We start from the raw sequence: 14,022 nt of genomic DNA, 5'->3' as shown, positions 1-14,022 counted from the left end.
TATAGAATGGGCCTTATTCAAAAACATGCATTTTTAGGCATGTAAATAAAGTTAAATCATTTCTGCTGTTCAATACCTAAGAAATATAAACTCTCACAGATTGTACCAAAATGTGCCAAATTGCACAACACCTGGCTATGTCGTCACTAAAACCTCTGTAACTTGCTCTGTTTTACTTTAGCAGCATCAGTCTTTGCAAAGACAATGTCCATATGTTGATTCATGGTTTTGTAGAGTTTACTGTCCACTGCAACATATTTTGAAAGGGGTTATATGCTATAAAATACCCCACCCCCCAAAAAAGAAAAAAAAATTAGATGAGGAAAAAGTTTGTCTTTTTTTTCTGTGTTCCCTTCTCAGTTACTTTGACAAAGTAGCATCTGCTGTAAGATTTTCTGATGAAGTTTCACAAGTGTTAGCTTTAGTTATTAGATTGTTTATACAGAGTTTGTAATTACAGAGAAATACTCATTTTTGAGCAGGAACCTTTGTAAAACCCTCAAAGGACACATGACATGAGCAAGTACTCTCTGCTCTCAATTTTCCTTTGTGATTTCACCATGATATGACGACATCTATTAAAACCCAAAGATGTTCCATTCCATAAGATCTGGTGACTGGGGAAGCACCTAAAATCCATTGACACTATTTGTCATGTTTTGGAAGCCAGACTGAGAAGATTTCACTTTGGTAAAATGATGCATTGTCATGTTAAAAGTATCTATTAGATCAAAAACTATACCTATATCATGATATACCTTAGAGTTCAGATCATCATGAACTGGTCATAAAGAGCCCATGGAACACCAAGGAAACACTCTCCACAGTCATTATACAACTAGCCTGTACTTTTGATATATGGCAGTTCTAGCCAGTTATTTGGTAACATGTTAAAAATAATAACAGTTAACGCTTATGTAAGCTGGTAGAAGTGAAACTAAATCAGTGGCTGTGAGGAGGAAGGGGAATCAGTCTGATGAAATGGAAGATATAAAAAGGAGTCATCTAAAATAAATATGTTTTTCCAAAGCACTTCACTTAAATTTCAGTCTTGTCTCGCTTTTCAGAGAAAACAATCAGTCCCTATGATCACAGATATTCCCTTTTTGCTTTGTGTCATTTGGTTTTGGTTTTCAGACTCCCCAACCCAACCCAACCCAACCCAATCCTGTCAGCAAAGTAATCTGTGACTCTGGTGAATATAAAATGTATGAGTTGCTGAGCTTTTCTGTCTGACTCTCTTTAACTAGTCTGTGTTGTCAGGCATTGTGTGCATGTTTCTGTGGACACAAAAGAGGTGTGGCTGAAGACATTTTTCACCATGTCAGTCTCTGCTGACCTTTGACCTCTTAACTCATCTCAATATGCTTGTTTTCCCTCACTGAGTTGTTACCATGATTAATTCAATAGTATCCAAGAGAGTGTAGTGAGCACAGAACCCACAAGAGGACAACGATGCCCTCAGGCCAGCCTCATAAAGTCCATTTATAATTGGTCAGAGACATTCACACAAGTGGCCTCCTGGAGGTCCTTGCATAAAGGAACTGATATTGGTCCTGCTGTTGGGTTAAGGACCTGCAGGCATACTGAGATAGCTTTTGCGCAGGTAATTAGACCATATATACACACATATCTATATACATATACACATATAGTCTGTGTGTGTCCATACCAAATATTGACTTTTAAGCTACTTAGATTTGTACAAGTTCTGTTTTTGCCTTATACTGTATTTACCTTTATGTTTTTAGATGTTTGAGTAAATGACTACAGCAATTTTTCCACTTTATAAAGACTGACTATTAATGGTTTAGTATAACTGTTTATAAAGCTTGAAGTTCTGAATGATGAATATTTTTAAGATTTCCCTTGAGTGCCCCAGATTATGACTGCTCACCATGGTGTTTCCCTGTTTGATGACGCCATCTTGTGTCTAAGCAGAGGTGGTATACATGGTGGTGAGCACATCTCTATGGGAGGACTGCAGTTCCGTGTAGCGTTTTAAAGCAGTTTACGTGAAAGCTCTGTGGAGTTAACTGTTGTGGTGACCCAACTTTTAAAGCCAGACTCTTTGCCAGACTCCCCAGCTCAGAGGTTTCCTGCTAACAGAAAGTGGTTCACGTAATTTAACAAATAAAGGTAAGAAGTCTTCCACATTCGCTACAGTGTTTATGCAGCTGTCATTGAGACTCAAATGTGTTTTTCCACTGATGTGCTAGACTACTATCACAGTCTGTTATATCACTTAAATTCAGGTCACTATACTTCATTCAGTATTATATTTCTTCCCATAGATGTGTAATAAAGATTAATATAGCTTCAAGCCAGCAAAAACTAGTATTTTAATGATTTGTGAGAAAATTTCAAAGTTTTTGCATTTTAAGGTATACAGTGTAGATCAGTGGAGCACAGTAATGAGTGGTCACTGAATAATTGCAAAAAGAAAAAAAAATGTAACAGTTGTTCTTGTTAACGACCACATTCTACAGTAGAGGTGTCAAACATGCTAAAGGTCCAGTCCGTTCAATTGCAGATGATGTCTGTGAATAAATAAAATTTTCTTCTGTTTCATTAAAGGTGATGTCAGCATTATTGCACTGATGTGAAGACTTAACTGTTTGAATTTTACTCTGTATCATTCCAAAAACGTGTTTAGTTACACAATCTCTAGACTACAGGATTATGCTTTTGAAGGTCAATAACTCAGGTCTGAGGGGTTTATTTATGTTATTGTGTCTGACACACCAACAAGAGTGATGTCACTGAAAGTGTGTTAACAGTGTGTTAAGTTCCAAAACCGGCCACTAGGCGGCGAAACCGAAAGTGAGCAAAAACGCTAAGCACACTTGCACACTTTTTTTTTTTTTCCTAAAATTGTTATGTGTCAGGACCAGAGATGGGCAGTAACGCGTTACTGTAATCTGATTACTTTTTTCAAGTAACGAGTAATGTAAGGGATTACTATTGCAAAAACGGTAATTAGATTACCGTTACTTTCACGTAGGAACGCTGCGTTACTGCGTTACTAAAACCGTGATTTTTTGCGAGAACGTCTCATGACAGTGACGTAAGCGAGTGCGACGTTCGTGACAACAGCTGTCTGCAGATCATAATATATCGAGTGCGGGACAGAGTATAGCATGCAGCGTTTAAAGCGTGGAAGTACTGACCTTATTTTGAGTTTGATTCCATAAAAAGTGACAAAAACATTAGTGTCCGTTGTGCGTGGGAAGAAAACTTCTTTTTACAGCGAAAAAACCCCTAAACTTCCAAGCAAGCACCGAGTGTACTACGACGTAATGTGAAATTCACAGAGAAACTCGCGGATTCTTCCACTGACCGCTGCGGCACACCTGCACCAGGGTAAACCTCCGCCTAACCCACTCCTGCTTTACAGGTGAAAATAGAGCAACAGGACCGCTAGTCTTTGATTTTATTTATTTTCTGCTGTGTTTTACTTGCATCTATTTGAAAGAGTGAGTGTAAACACAAAAAAATATTTTATTTTATGTGCTGGAATGTGCAGAAAATAGGTTTAAATGTTAAACAAATTTCTTCCAGTCAGAGAATGTTGCATATAATTTAATTTTTGCTTGATGCATAAAGTTAAAAGATTAAAACTAATAAAACAAGTTTTAAAAAGAGACTTTTCCATTTGATTACATTTTGTATGATGAATTATGCAGAAAAAGTAGAATTGGGCTGAAAGATCTATCGCTTTATTACCTATTCAGGTTGTAAATTGTGTTTTTAAAAAGTAACTAACTAAGTAACTAAGTAATTGATTACTTTTGAAAATAAGTAATCAGTAAAGTAACGGGATTACTTTTTGGGGGAAGTAATCAGTAATTAGTAACTGATTACTTTTTTCAAGTAACTTGACCGACACTGGTCAGGACATTCGAGATTTTCGGTCTGGGAGCATGTTGTTGATGTCTTATCATAAAAATGTCCAAACGTCATGAAAACAAGTACGACCACACACATACGCACACACGTTCTGGAGGACGAATGCTGTTGTCATCACTGTCTCACCTCTACAGTCAAACAGTGAGGTCCTTCACAAGACCAGTGTTTTGCCAGACATGACGTTCATGTGTGCTAGTTTGACAAACACTGGTCAACACTTCTTTTAAATATGCACTGCAGGAACAAACTGTTCTAGCAATCGCTAAGTTACCTGGACATTAGCCAGTTCTCATTCTGTCAACTTTACAGTACAAGTTGTGCTATCTGTGGCTAATTATTAAAGTCACTCTGACATCACTGGGCTACAGCACTGCACTTTCACCCCCCCCCCGTTAATGTTACTGAGTGGATGTTACACATATACACATTGATGCCAAAGATACATATAGATATTCCTACCCCGAACCGCATCTTAACGCTGATCTCTTATCCAGATTAAAAATCACTAGTGTAATGCATATGCAAATTTGACTCGCTACTTCACAAGTTTATATATCTGTACTGTCATCATGTTTTTACTATACTAAAAAAAAATATTTAACTACATATAACTAGTACAGTACCAGCCTGCTTTCATTTAACACAATGCATTTCTATTATCTTATTTGGTAGAAAAATGCATTTTCATGTTATTTCAAACTATTAAATGGTTTAAGGCAGTGGTTCCCAAACTTTTTTTGCCAGGCCCCCCTTTTTCACAAGAAAAGAAAAATGCCTCTCTGTGCAAAATGGGTTTAAACACAAAAACAGCTGTGGGATACTGTTTGTCCGTGATTTGAACCGGGGGAACAAATTACTGCAGGATCAGCCTGATATTATTTGTATCCCACTGTAACTTTACTGCATAAAGAGCTAACATGTCCAAAATGTCAGGAGTAGTTATTACAAGAAGTGTTTGTGAACTAAAAATCAAGAATGTGGGATCCTGTTTGTCCGTGATTTGGAGAGCCCAGCGCGTGCTCCCGACGCAGGGAAAACTAATTTTGCAGGGGAGACCTACCTATGCACTTGTGCAGGTGAAGCCAAAGGGAAGACATGCTTCACAATATTTTCCTGTCTTTGGCTTGGAAGGAAGTTGGTTTGGAAACATATTTGGCGATGCTTCATCTCCTGCTTTGCGTTTATGTGGGAGCCCCGTCAAAAACCTGTCCACAGTGTCCAAGCGCTCTTTTTTTTTTTCTTTTCATACCGCCCCCCCCCCCGGCAATGGCTCTGCGCTCCCCCTAGGGGCGGGCCCCACACTTTGGGAACCTCTGGTTTAAGGTTACTTTATTTATATCTGTAGGTAATTTTGCTTTACAGAATAAATGATAGCATTTGGCATTCCCTCACAAAACACACACACACCCATTAAACTTGACAAACACATATTTGATAATTAGACAAGTGATACAATTTAAATAATATAATATATTATATATAAATAAATCAAGATGAAACAAGTAACAACAACAACAAGTACTGACTTCAGTGATGGCAGCAGGGACAAAGCTGTTTTTATGACGCCTTGTCCTATACCTTGGGACTAGAAACCTCCATCCAGAGGGAAAAAGCTGAAATTCAGCCTGTAGAGAAGCCATTATTAAGAATTGATAAAGCCATCCTCTGTACCTGTTTAGAGTACAGGGAACCTAGACAGGGCTATGACCCACCTATCAGATGACTGGACCATCTCACTATCTAATTCAGTAAGTTTTTCCCTGTGACAGAGGTTTGACCGAACCATGCCACCAAACAAAAAGATAAAACAAAGTAAAAATAGTTCAGTCAATGTGGAAATGAGCAAGTTTCCTAAGGCAGTAAACGCACTGGTGACCCCTTTTGCAGACAGATTTACAGTTCACATCAAAGTTCAATTTTTCATTATGGTCCGAAGATATTTATATGATTGCACTTGCTCTATTTTCTGACCTTTAATTACAAATACAAATGCGCACAATGCTTGAATAAATCAATTCCAAATTCAAGATTTTCTAAATCCAAATCAAATAATATGCTTGTACAGTGAATTCAGGATGGACAGGAAGCAATGTTGTGTGAAGCTGTCGGTTCAGCCATCCAGAGGGCTCATGGATGAGAAATTCATTGTCCTCGTCCAGAATGCCCTGCCTGGTTCCCAACTAACCATCCGTGCCTTGCACCAGTGTGAAGATGGACACAGCTGGGAAGCGTTTGGTCACTACACTGCCGATACCACAGGGACCATCAATGGTATGTTGTTCAGTACTGAGACCTAGAAAAATAAGAGAAGAAAATGTAGAAATATGCGCAAGTATCTAACAGATTGTGTTTTATTTTTTTGTAGTTTCAGAGGATCCCAGTATACGTGGGACATATTCCGGAGTCGAACAGATGGGTCTACTGTGGAGCCTCAGACCAATTCCAGGCAGCAAACCTGGGCTGAGGTAGGCTTTTTGTGTAGATGACACCAATACAGAATCCATTATTGGCACCATAGATAATTCTCCCATCACTCCTCAGGATGCGAAAGAAAAACATCCAGACTCCCATGGAGGTCACAATTTCGGTTTACCAGGGTCACCAGACAGAGGGCTTCGCAGATCTGGTGCCACTCTCTGGTGTGGTGGTGGAGCGCTGGTATATGGCACCTGGTGTGCGCAGGATTCCAGTTACAGAAGGTGGACTCACCGCAGCCCTTTTTTTGCCCTTGGGTAAGACCTGAAGAGTCCACAGTGAGATATCCCGTGGGTGTAAATTAGATCAGCATGTGTGTTGAACTGGAGATAAGCTGCTGAAGAGAGCCAGGGTAGTGAGCAGGGAGGAGGAAATCTTGTGAATGCTTTTGCAACTAGTTAGTACGGTTTAAATAACCAAACAAATGCCATAGAGAGGAAACATTAAAAAGTTGCAGACAGCTCACAGACACAAAATGTTATCATACTAATGTAATGCACACCTTCTTTGGGTTTGTTAACTTGTCTTAAGGACCTGGACCTTTTCCTGGCCTCCTGGATCGATATGGGCTTGGAGGGCAGTTGGTGGAGTACCGTGCAGCACTCTTGGCCTCCCATGGCTTCGCTAGTATGGCCATCGACTACCTGACTTCTAAATTCACCATAGAAACTGGAAAGATGGTGGACAACCAGTATTTTGAGGTATATCTAACGAATTTAATGTTTTGGTTACAAGGAAACAACACGAAAAAAAAAGGAGGTGGTTCAGTGGGGAAATATTCTGTATGCAAGCTAGGTGTTGTTGCTCAAAGGTTAGGGAGACAAGTGGATTTTATTATGACATATGTACCTGTATACACTAGATATGTAATCATAATTACTCACATAAATTCTGTGTAACCATATGTACTCATCTATACTATGCACACTTACAATGAAGTGTCTTATATTGTGGAGTCGCTGTGTTAAGCTTTTAACCTGCATGTTCAAATCACATGACCCATATATTTAGGTCAAATATATCTACCATTATATTAATGAAAACGTTTGTGCTACTTGTTGTATGAACACATGCTGATCAATACTGTTTGAAAACATAATAATTAGGATCAATAAGTAACCTTTAATTGTGTTATGGCCAACAGTGACTAGTCCAACATAGGGTTAATTCAGCTTGGCACTGCTGAAGTATGCACATAGGATCCTTTCTCGGCATTCATCTGTGTTTATCTGTACTGTCCCACATTGTGTCCAGCCCCTTCAATGCCTATACGGTAAACAAACCCGGCCCTGCTGGGCATGCACCTGAGATTGTGGTTCTCGCCTCAGTCGCCTGAAGGCAAGAAAAAGCCTTACTTAGCATAGATAGCAGTTCACGTCTGGCATGCTCACCCGACAAAATTGGCAAACTGATTAACTCTTTACTGCCGTCTTTGTCAGTTAACTCTTAAATGACTAAAGGAACCAATTTAATGATGGATGAAAGAGGGGTGCTTGAGAAGTTATGGGATACGGTCAGAAAGTATGCATCATAAGTGGAAGATGAAAAGAAAGAACAAAAGGATGAAAGGGTACCCAATGGCAGGAGGGGGGTAGTGAAAAAAGTATAAAAGTAAATGTTTCAGATCATCCTTAGAGCATACTCTGTGCGGCCTAGAGTTTGACGTGGGTGATCTCCATATGCATATGCTTTGCTGAATAAAGATTTGAAGAATATATATATATATATATGTATATATATGTAGATATATATATACACACATATATAGCCCAACTATGCCTTCTTGTTCCAGTAGTCCACTTCTCGTCAGGGTGCCCTGGTTCCTCAACACCTGACGCGGATCTGAGCGACGTCTGAGCCGGCATGCCTTCATATTTATTTGTCTCGCTCATGTCTGCAGTAGGCTCGCTTAGCATGGGGGGGTCTAGCCTTGGAACCCTTACTGGATACAGACACCCCAGGCGGGAATCAAACTTGCGATTCCTCCGCTCCAAAGGCATACAGTCCTCTATGCTACTCAGCTGAATAAGAGAAATACCAAGGGCTCAGAGAAGAGCTCAAGAAAATGTGAAAGGTGAAGGTAATCAGTGGTCCCAGCGGTAATTGGAGCACTAGGTGTGGTGACTCCCAAACTAGGCGAGTGGCTCCAGCAGATCCCAGGAACAACATTGGAGATCTCTGTCCAGAAGAGCGCAGTCCTAGGAACAGCAAAGATACTGCGCAGGATCCCCAAGCTCCCGGGCCTCTGGTCTGGTAGAGGACCTGAGCTTGAAGGATAGACCGCCCGCAGGGGCGAGTGGGGATTTTTATATCTATATCTATATCTATCTATCTATCTATCTATATATATATATATATATATATATGACCGAGCTAAGATCCTGTGGGACTTCCAGATACAGATGGACAAAATGGCAAAATGGTGGTGTCTAACCAACCCGACACAGTGGTGGTAGACAAACAGAAGAAGACGGCTGTTCTAATTGATGTAGCGGTTCCGAATGACAGAAACATCAGGAAGAAGGAACCCAAGAAGCTTGGGAAGTATCAAAGGCTCAGAGAAGAGCTGGAGAAAATGTAGAGGGTGAAGGTAACAGTGGTCCCAGTGATAACCGGAACACAAGGTGCAGTGACTCCCAAGCTAGGCCAAGTCACTGCACCCACTTTCTGGGTTTCTGCTGTCTGAGGTTTTCAGATTGAGGCCATCTTCCTGATGTATTCGTGGATATTTGTTGTCTCATCCTGGACTACGATACTGACACTCACCAGTCCCCGGCCTCCTTCCTGCCATACAGCATACAGCCTCAGGGTACTGGACTTGGGGTGAAACCCTCCATGCATGGCAAAGAGCTTCCATGCCTCAATGTCAGTGGCTTTTATCTCCTCCTTTGGCTAGCTTATTATCCCAGCAGTGTACCTGATCATGGGCAGGGCCTAGTTGTTGGTAGCCTGGATCTTGTTATTTCCGTTTAGCTGACTCCTCCTCCTCCTTTAGCTGACTCAACATTCTGATTATATCCTGCTGTGTGGATCAATGAATCGATGTCTCGTTCACTCTTGGCATAAGACTTGATGTCATCTATTTACAAGAGGTGGCTGACGATTGCTCCATTCCGTAGTCGGTATCCATAGCCAGTCTTGTTGATGATCTCACTGAGGGGGTTCAGGCATATGCAGAACAGCAGTAGGGACAGAGCATCTTCTTGGTAGATCTTACACTTGATGGTGACTTGTACTATGGGCCTGAAGTTGGCCTCTAGTGTTGTACACCACATCCCCATTGAGTTCCTGATGAAGGTTCTTAGGGTCTATTGAACTTGATAACCAGGCAGGTTATTGGTAGGTATTTGGATGGGACTGGTCCCTTCAGGGGGTCCTTGAGGATCAGAACTGTCCAGCCTTCAGTTAGCCATTCTAAGTGTCTCTCATCGACTAGCAGCTGGTTCATCTGTGCTGCCAGATGCCCGTGGAGTGCAGTCAGCTTCTTTAGCCAGTAGGCGTGAACCATGTCAAGGCCTGGTGTTGTGTAATTCTTCATACTGAAGACCCTTTCTTGGATGTCTGCCACTGTAATGGTTACTGGACCCTGTTCAGGGAGATTGCTGTGGTCTGGTCTCAGATCCACTAGCCACTGAGCATTGCTGTTGTGGCTTGCGTCCATCTGCTCTCCCAGTATTGCTTTGTTTCTAGCCTTGGAGGTGCTGTTCTCATATTGTTCCCCTGCCACTGAGAGGACACTTTGGCTGGTTCCGTGGAGAACAGCTGGTTTATTATAGTGCCTTCTATCTCTCTTGTGTATCTCTTCAAGCTCCCTCTGTGCTACCTTGATCTTGGTCTCCTTCTCCATGGAGGGTACTGCTAACTTGTTTTTTGTCTGTGAGTTCTTTTTTTGACCTTCATGTTTTTGTAGACAAAATGAGAGATGTGTTTCAAGCTAAATGAATGTACAGCACTTCGGTAGCTACCACTTTGGTACTCAGCGCTCACAGTAAAACATAAAGGTTATGTTTTACATCACTTCTAATGTTCGGTGTGCCAAGATATCATGACAGGTATTTTGTAGAAATGTGACCAAAAAAAAGTTAGTTAGTTCAACCATGAGAAATTGTTTGAGTCCTGGTTTTGGCATTTTACCTGTTGTACGACATATCTTTCCACCTACAGACAGCCTACAGAGTCCTGCAGCAACATCCTCAGGTCTGCAAGAGCAGGATAGCCATGATAGGTCTTTCCTTTGGCACCAGTATCACCCTCAAGATGGCTATTTACTCTGAAATTATAAAAGTAAGACATGACATTTTTAAAGTGACACTGGAGCTGGAAAATCAGCATCAGTCTGTTTTCAGTTATAACGCATGCTCTGGATAAAGACATAGGTTCACCACCTGCTGTGTTTTGGCTGTGTAACTGGCTGTGTAATCTGGTCTTTTTGTCAGTTAATAAAATCTGTGTATTGTTTTTTTCCAGCTCAGTGCTGTAGTGTGCATCAGTGGGACTCATGTGCAGCCAGTTGATGGATCCGTGGAGGAAATACTGAGGTTCCCTTACAAGTAAGTTGAGCCGTTTTCAGTTACTTTTTATTTAAAGCCAAATTGGAAAGCTAATATATAGAAATACAGTATGTCAGAATAATCCTTAATTATTCCTTTTAATTTTTTGTCACATCAGAAATGCTGGCAAGACTCGCTTCAGTGAAAAAGACGAGGTGATCTGCCGAGATCTGATGTTGCCCATCCCCACCGACCCTTCACTCAAAGCCGATGTGGGTACCACCAGCTAAAGCATATCTCAGTCTTAAGGCCCTTATACATTCAGTCTTAAGGCCCTTTAAATCCATGCTTATGTTTTGTGCATTAAAAATCACTTTTGGACACCTAATTTAGCCATTCACACCGACCACGTAATTCTCACTGCTGCTGCCTTCTCTTGAGAATTGGATGAAGCCAGAAGCTCTGTTTCTTCCCTTTGTTCTTTAAAAACATCAAGAAAAACTCATCATCACTTGACTTTATTTCTTTCACAACACCCAATTTGGAGAATGAATTTTCCACAAAAATGCAGTGCATGCGATGGATATACAGTATCTCACAAAAGTGAGTACACCACTTTTGTTAATATTTTATTATATCGTTTCATGGGACAACATTGAAGATATGGCACTTTGATACAATGTTAAGTAGTGTACTGCTTGTATAACAGTGTAAAGTTGCCTGTCACCTCTAAATAACTCAACACACAGCCATTATTGCCTAAATCCCTGGCAACAAAACTGAGTATACCCCTAAGTGAAAATGTCCAAATTGTGCCCAATTAGCCATTTTCCCTCACTGGTGTTATGTGACTCGTTAGTGTTACAAGGTCTTAGGTGCAAATTGGGAACAAGTGTGTTGAATTTGGTGTTGTTGCTCTCACACTCTCTCATACTGGTCACTCAACGTCTAACATGGCACATCATAGCAAAGAATTCTCTGAGGATCTGAAAAAAAAAATTGTTACTCTACATAAAGATGGCCTAGGCTACAAGAATATTGCCAACACCCTGAAACTGAGCTGCAGCACGGTGTCCAAGACCAAACAGCAGTTTAACAGGACAGGTTCCACTCAGAACAAACCTCGCCATGGTTGACCAAAGAAGTTGAGTACATATGCTCAGCGTCATATCCAGAGGTTGTCTTTTAAACATAGATGTATGAGGGCTGCCAGCATTGCTGCAGAGGTTGAAGGCGTGGAGGGTCAGTCTGTCAGTGCTCACACTATAGGCCACACACTGCATCAAATGGCTGTCATCCCAGAAGGAAGGTTCTTCTAAACATAGTGCACACAAAAGTCTGCAAACAGTCTGTTGAAGACAAGCAGACTAAGGGCATGGATTACCTGTGGTCTGATGAGACCAAGATAAGCTTATTTGGTTCAGATGGTGTCAGGGATGTGTGGTGGCAACCAGGTGAGGAGTACAAAGACAAGTGTGTCTTACCTACAGTCAAGCATGTTGGTGGGATGTCATTGTTTGGGGCTGCATGAGTGCTGCTGGCACTGAGGAGCTACAGTTAATTGAGGGAACCATGAATGCCAACTTGTATTGTGACACACTCAAGCAGACCATGATCCCATCCCTTCAGGAACTGGGAAACAGGACAGTATTCCAACATGATAACAACCCCAAACACCTCCAAAAAGACCAGTGACTTGCCAAATAAACTGAGGGTAAAGTTACTTGAATGGCCAAGCATGTCTCCAGACTTAAACCTTATTGAGCATCTGTGGGGCATCGTCAAATGGAAGGTGGGGGAGCACAAGGTCTCTAACATCCACCACCTCCATGATGTCATCATTGAGGAGTGGAAGAGGATTGCAATGGCACCCTGTGAAGCTCTAGTGAACTCCACGACCAACAGAGTTAAGGCAGTGTTGGAAAATAATGGTGGCCACACAAAATATTGACAGTGTGGGGACATTTTCACTTAGAGGTGTACTTGCTTTTGTTGCCTGAGGTTTAGACAGTAATGGCTGTATGTTGAGTTATTTTGAGGTGACGGCAAATTTACTCTGTTATAGTGATGGTAAATTTGATTCTTTTTACTGAATCGAGTTTTAATGAGTCACTCACCAAAGTGAATCGGGTTTTTTGAGTCATTTGATTCACTGAGTCAGTTGACCAGAGAGCGCAAAAAATGTACATTTTCAATCAAATTTAATTTCTTTTCTCTTTTCATGTATATCCTACTGCTAAGATGAGTGATTCTAAAAGAAAACAACTATTTTATAGAGCAAAAAAGAGCAAAAAAATTTCTAAAGGGAACATTTATTTTGTTTATTTTTATTTTATTAGTATTTTCCTTAAATGTGTCAAATATGTTTTCTCATCTAAATGTCCACTGAGCTGTGAGCCAGGGGGCGGTAATGCGCCTTAACATTGGTTGCCATCCAAGAAGAAGAAGAAGCTGTGAGATATGTCTGTGAAGGTTCTCAGTCATCCAGGTCATCGTAGTCAAAGGAGTTTGCAAAGAAAAGCGTCTGGACTTCTGTGAGTTGCTTGAAGACGTTTCACCTCTCATCCGAGAAGCTTCTTCAGTTCTAAGGTCAAATGGCCGAGAGTCCCAGATTTAAACCCAGTGGGAGTATCCCCCCCAAGGAGGGACAAAGGACCCCCTGGTGATCCTCTAATCACATGCGCCAAGGTGTGAAAGTGGGTGTGGGACCTAATCAGCCAGGGTTTCGGGTGAGCTCATTGTGAAACCTGGCCCCACCCTATCATTTTTTCACTTTAAATTTGTTTAAAAGGAATAAGCTGAAAATTTTTAATAGTTAAAAGTTGAAATTTAAATAGTTGGTTTTTGAACTTATAATTTATTTATTAGATTTTATGTGGAGTGAATAAATAAAAGTATATTTACGGTGGCCCCTAGAGACAAAGCATGTACAAACTCCAAAACACGTACAAACTCCAAAGCATGTGCAAACTCCAAAGCACGTACAAACTCCAAAACACGTACAAACTCTGAAACAACACAAAACACTGCAAACCACAACACAATAAAATATAAATTATAATATGCAAAACAAAAAGAAGATCCACTTTCTCTGTCATATAGGCCTGGGATGATTTTTTGGGAGAGTGTTTTCCTGCTTGGAATTGCA

General features: G+C 40.8%; 1 protein-coding gene across 3 annotated transcripts in view; it reads left to right on the top strand.

Moving 5' to 3' along the window:
* The first annotated feature begins 1,741 nt into the window (after positions 1 to 1,741).
* LOC100701293 (acyl-coenzyme A thioesterase 4) overlaps positions 1,742 to 14,022 on the top strand; it is a 37,991-nt gene continuing 25,710 nt past the window's right edge. Inside the window, exons 1-8 of one of the 3 annotated variants that reach the window (XM_019361185.2) lie at positions 1,742 to 2,139; positions 5,975 to 6,180; positions 6,275 to 6,374; positions 6,451 to 6,641; positions 6,916 to 7,085; positions 10,549 to 10,668; positions 10,852 to 10,934; positions 11,053 to 11,146. In XM_019361185.2, the coding sequence (XP_019216730.1) occupies positions 5,985 to 6,180; positions 6,275 to 6,374; positions 6,451 to 6,641; positions 6,916 to 7,085; positions 10,549 to 10,668; positions 10,852 to 10,934; positions 11,053 to 11,146 (954 nt within the window). In that variant the 5' untranslated portion in view covers positions 1,742 to 2,139; positions 5,975 to 5,984. The remainder of the gene's footprint in view (positions 2,140 to 5,974; positions 6,181 to 6,274; positions 6,375 to 6,450; positions 6,642 to 6,915; positions 7,086 to 10,548; positions 10,669 to 10,851; positions 10,935 to 11,052; positions 11,147 to 14,022) is intronic. The other 2 variants (XM_025909121.1, XM_019361184.2) reach the window with 2 other exon arrangements.

Source organism: Oreochromis niloticus, linkage group LG7 (assembly GCF_001858045.2).
Source record: "Oreochromis niloticus isolate F11D_XX linkage group LG7, O_niloticus_UMD_NMBU, whole genome shotgun sequence".
In the NCBI taxonomy this organism is placed as follows: domain Eukaryota; kingdom Metazoa; phylum Chordata; class Actinopteri; order Cichliformes; family Cichlidae; genus Oreochromis; species Oreochromis niloticus.
The sequence above is the reverse complement of the archived record's forward strand: the minus strand, read 5'-3'. Positions and strand labels throughout refer to the sequence as shown.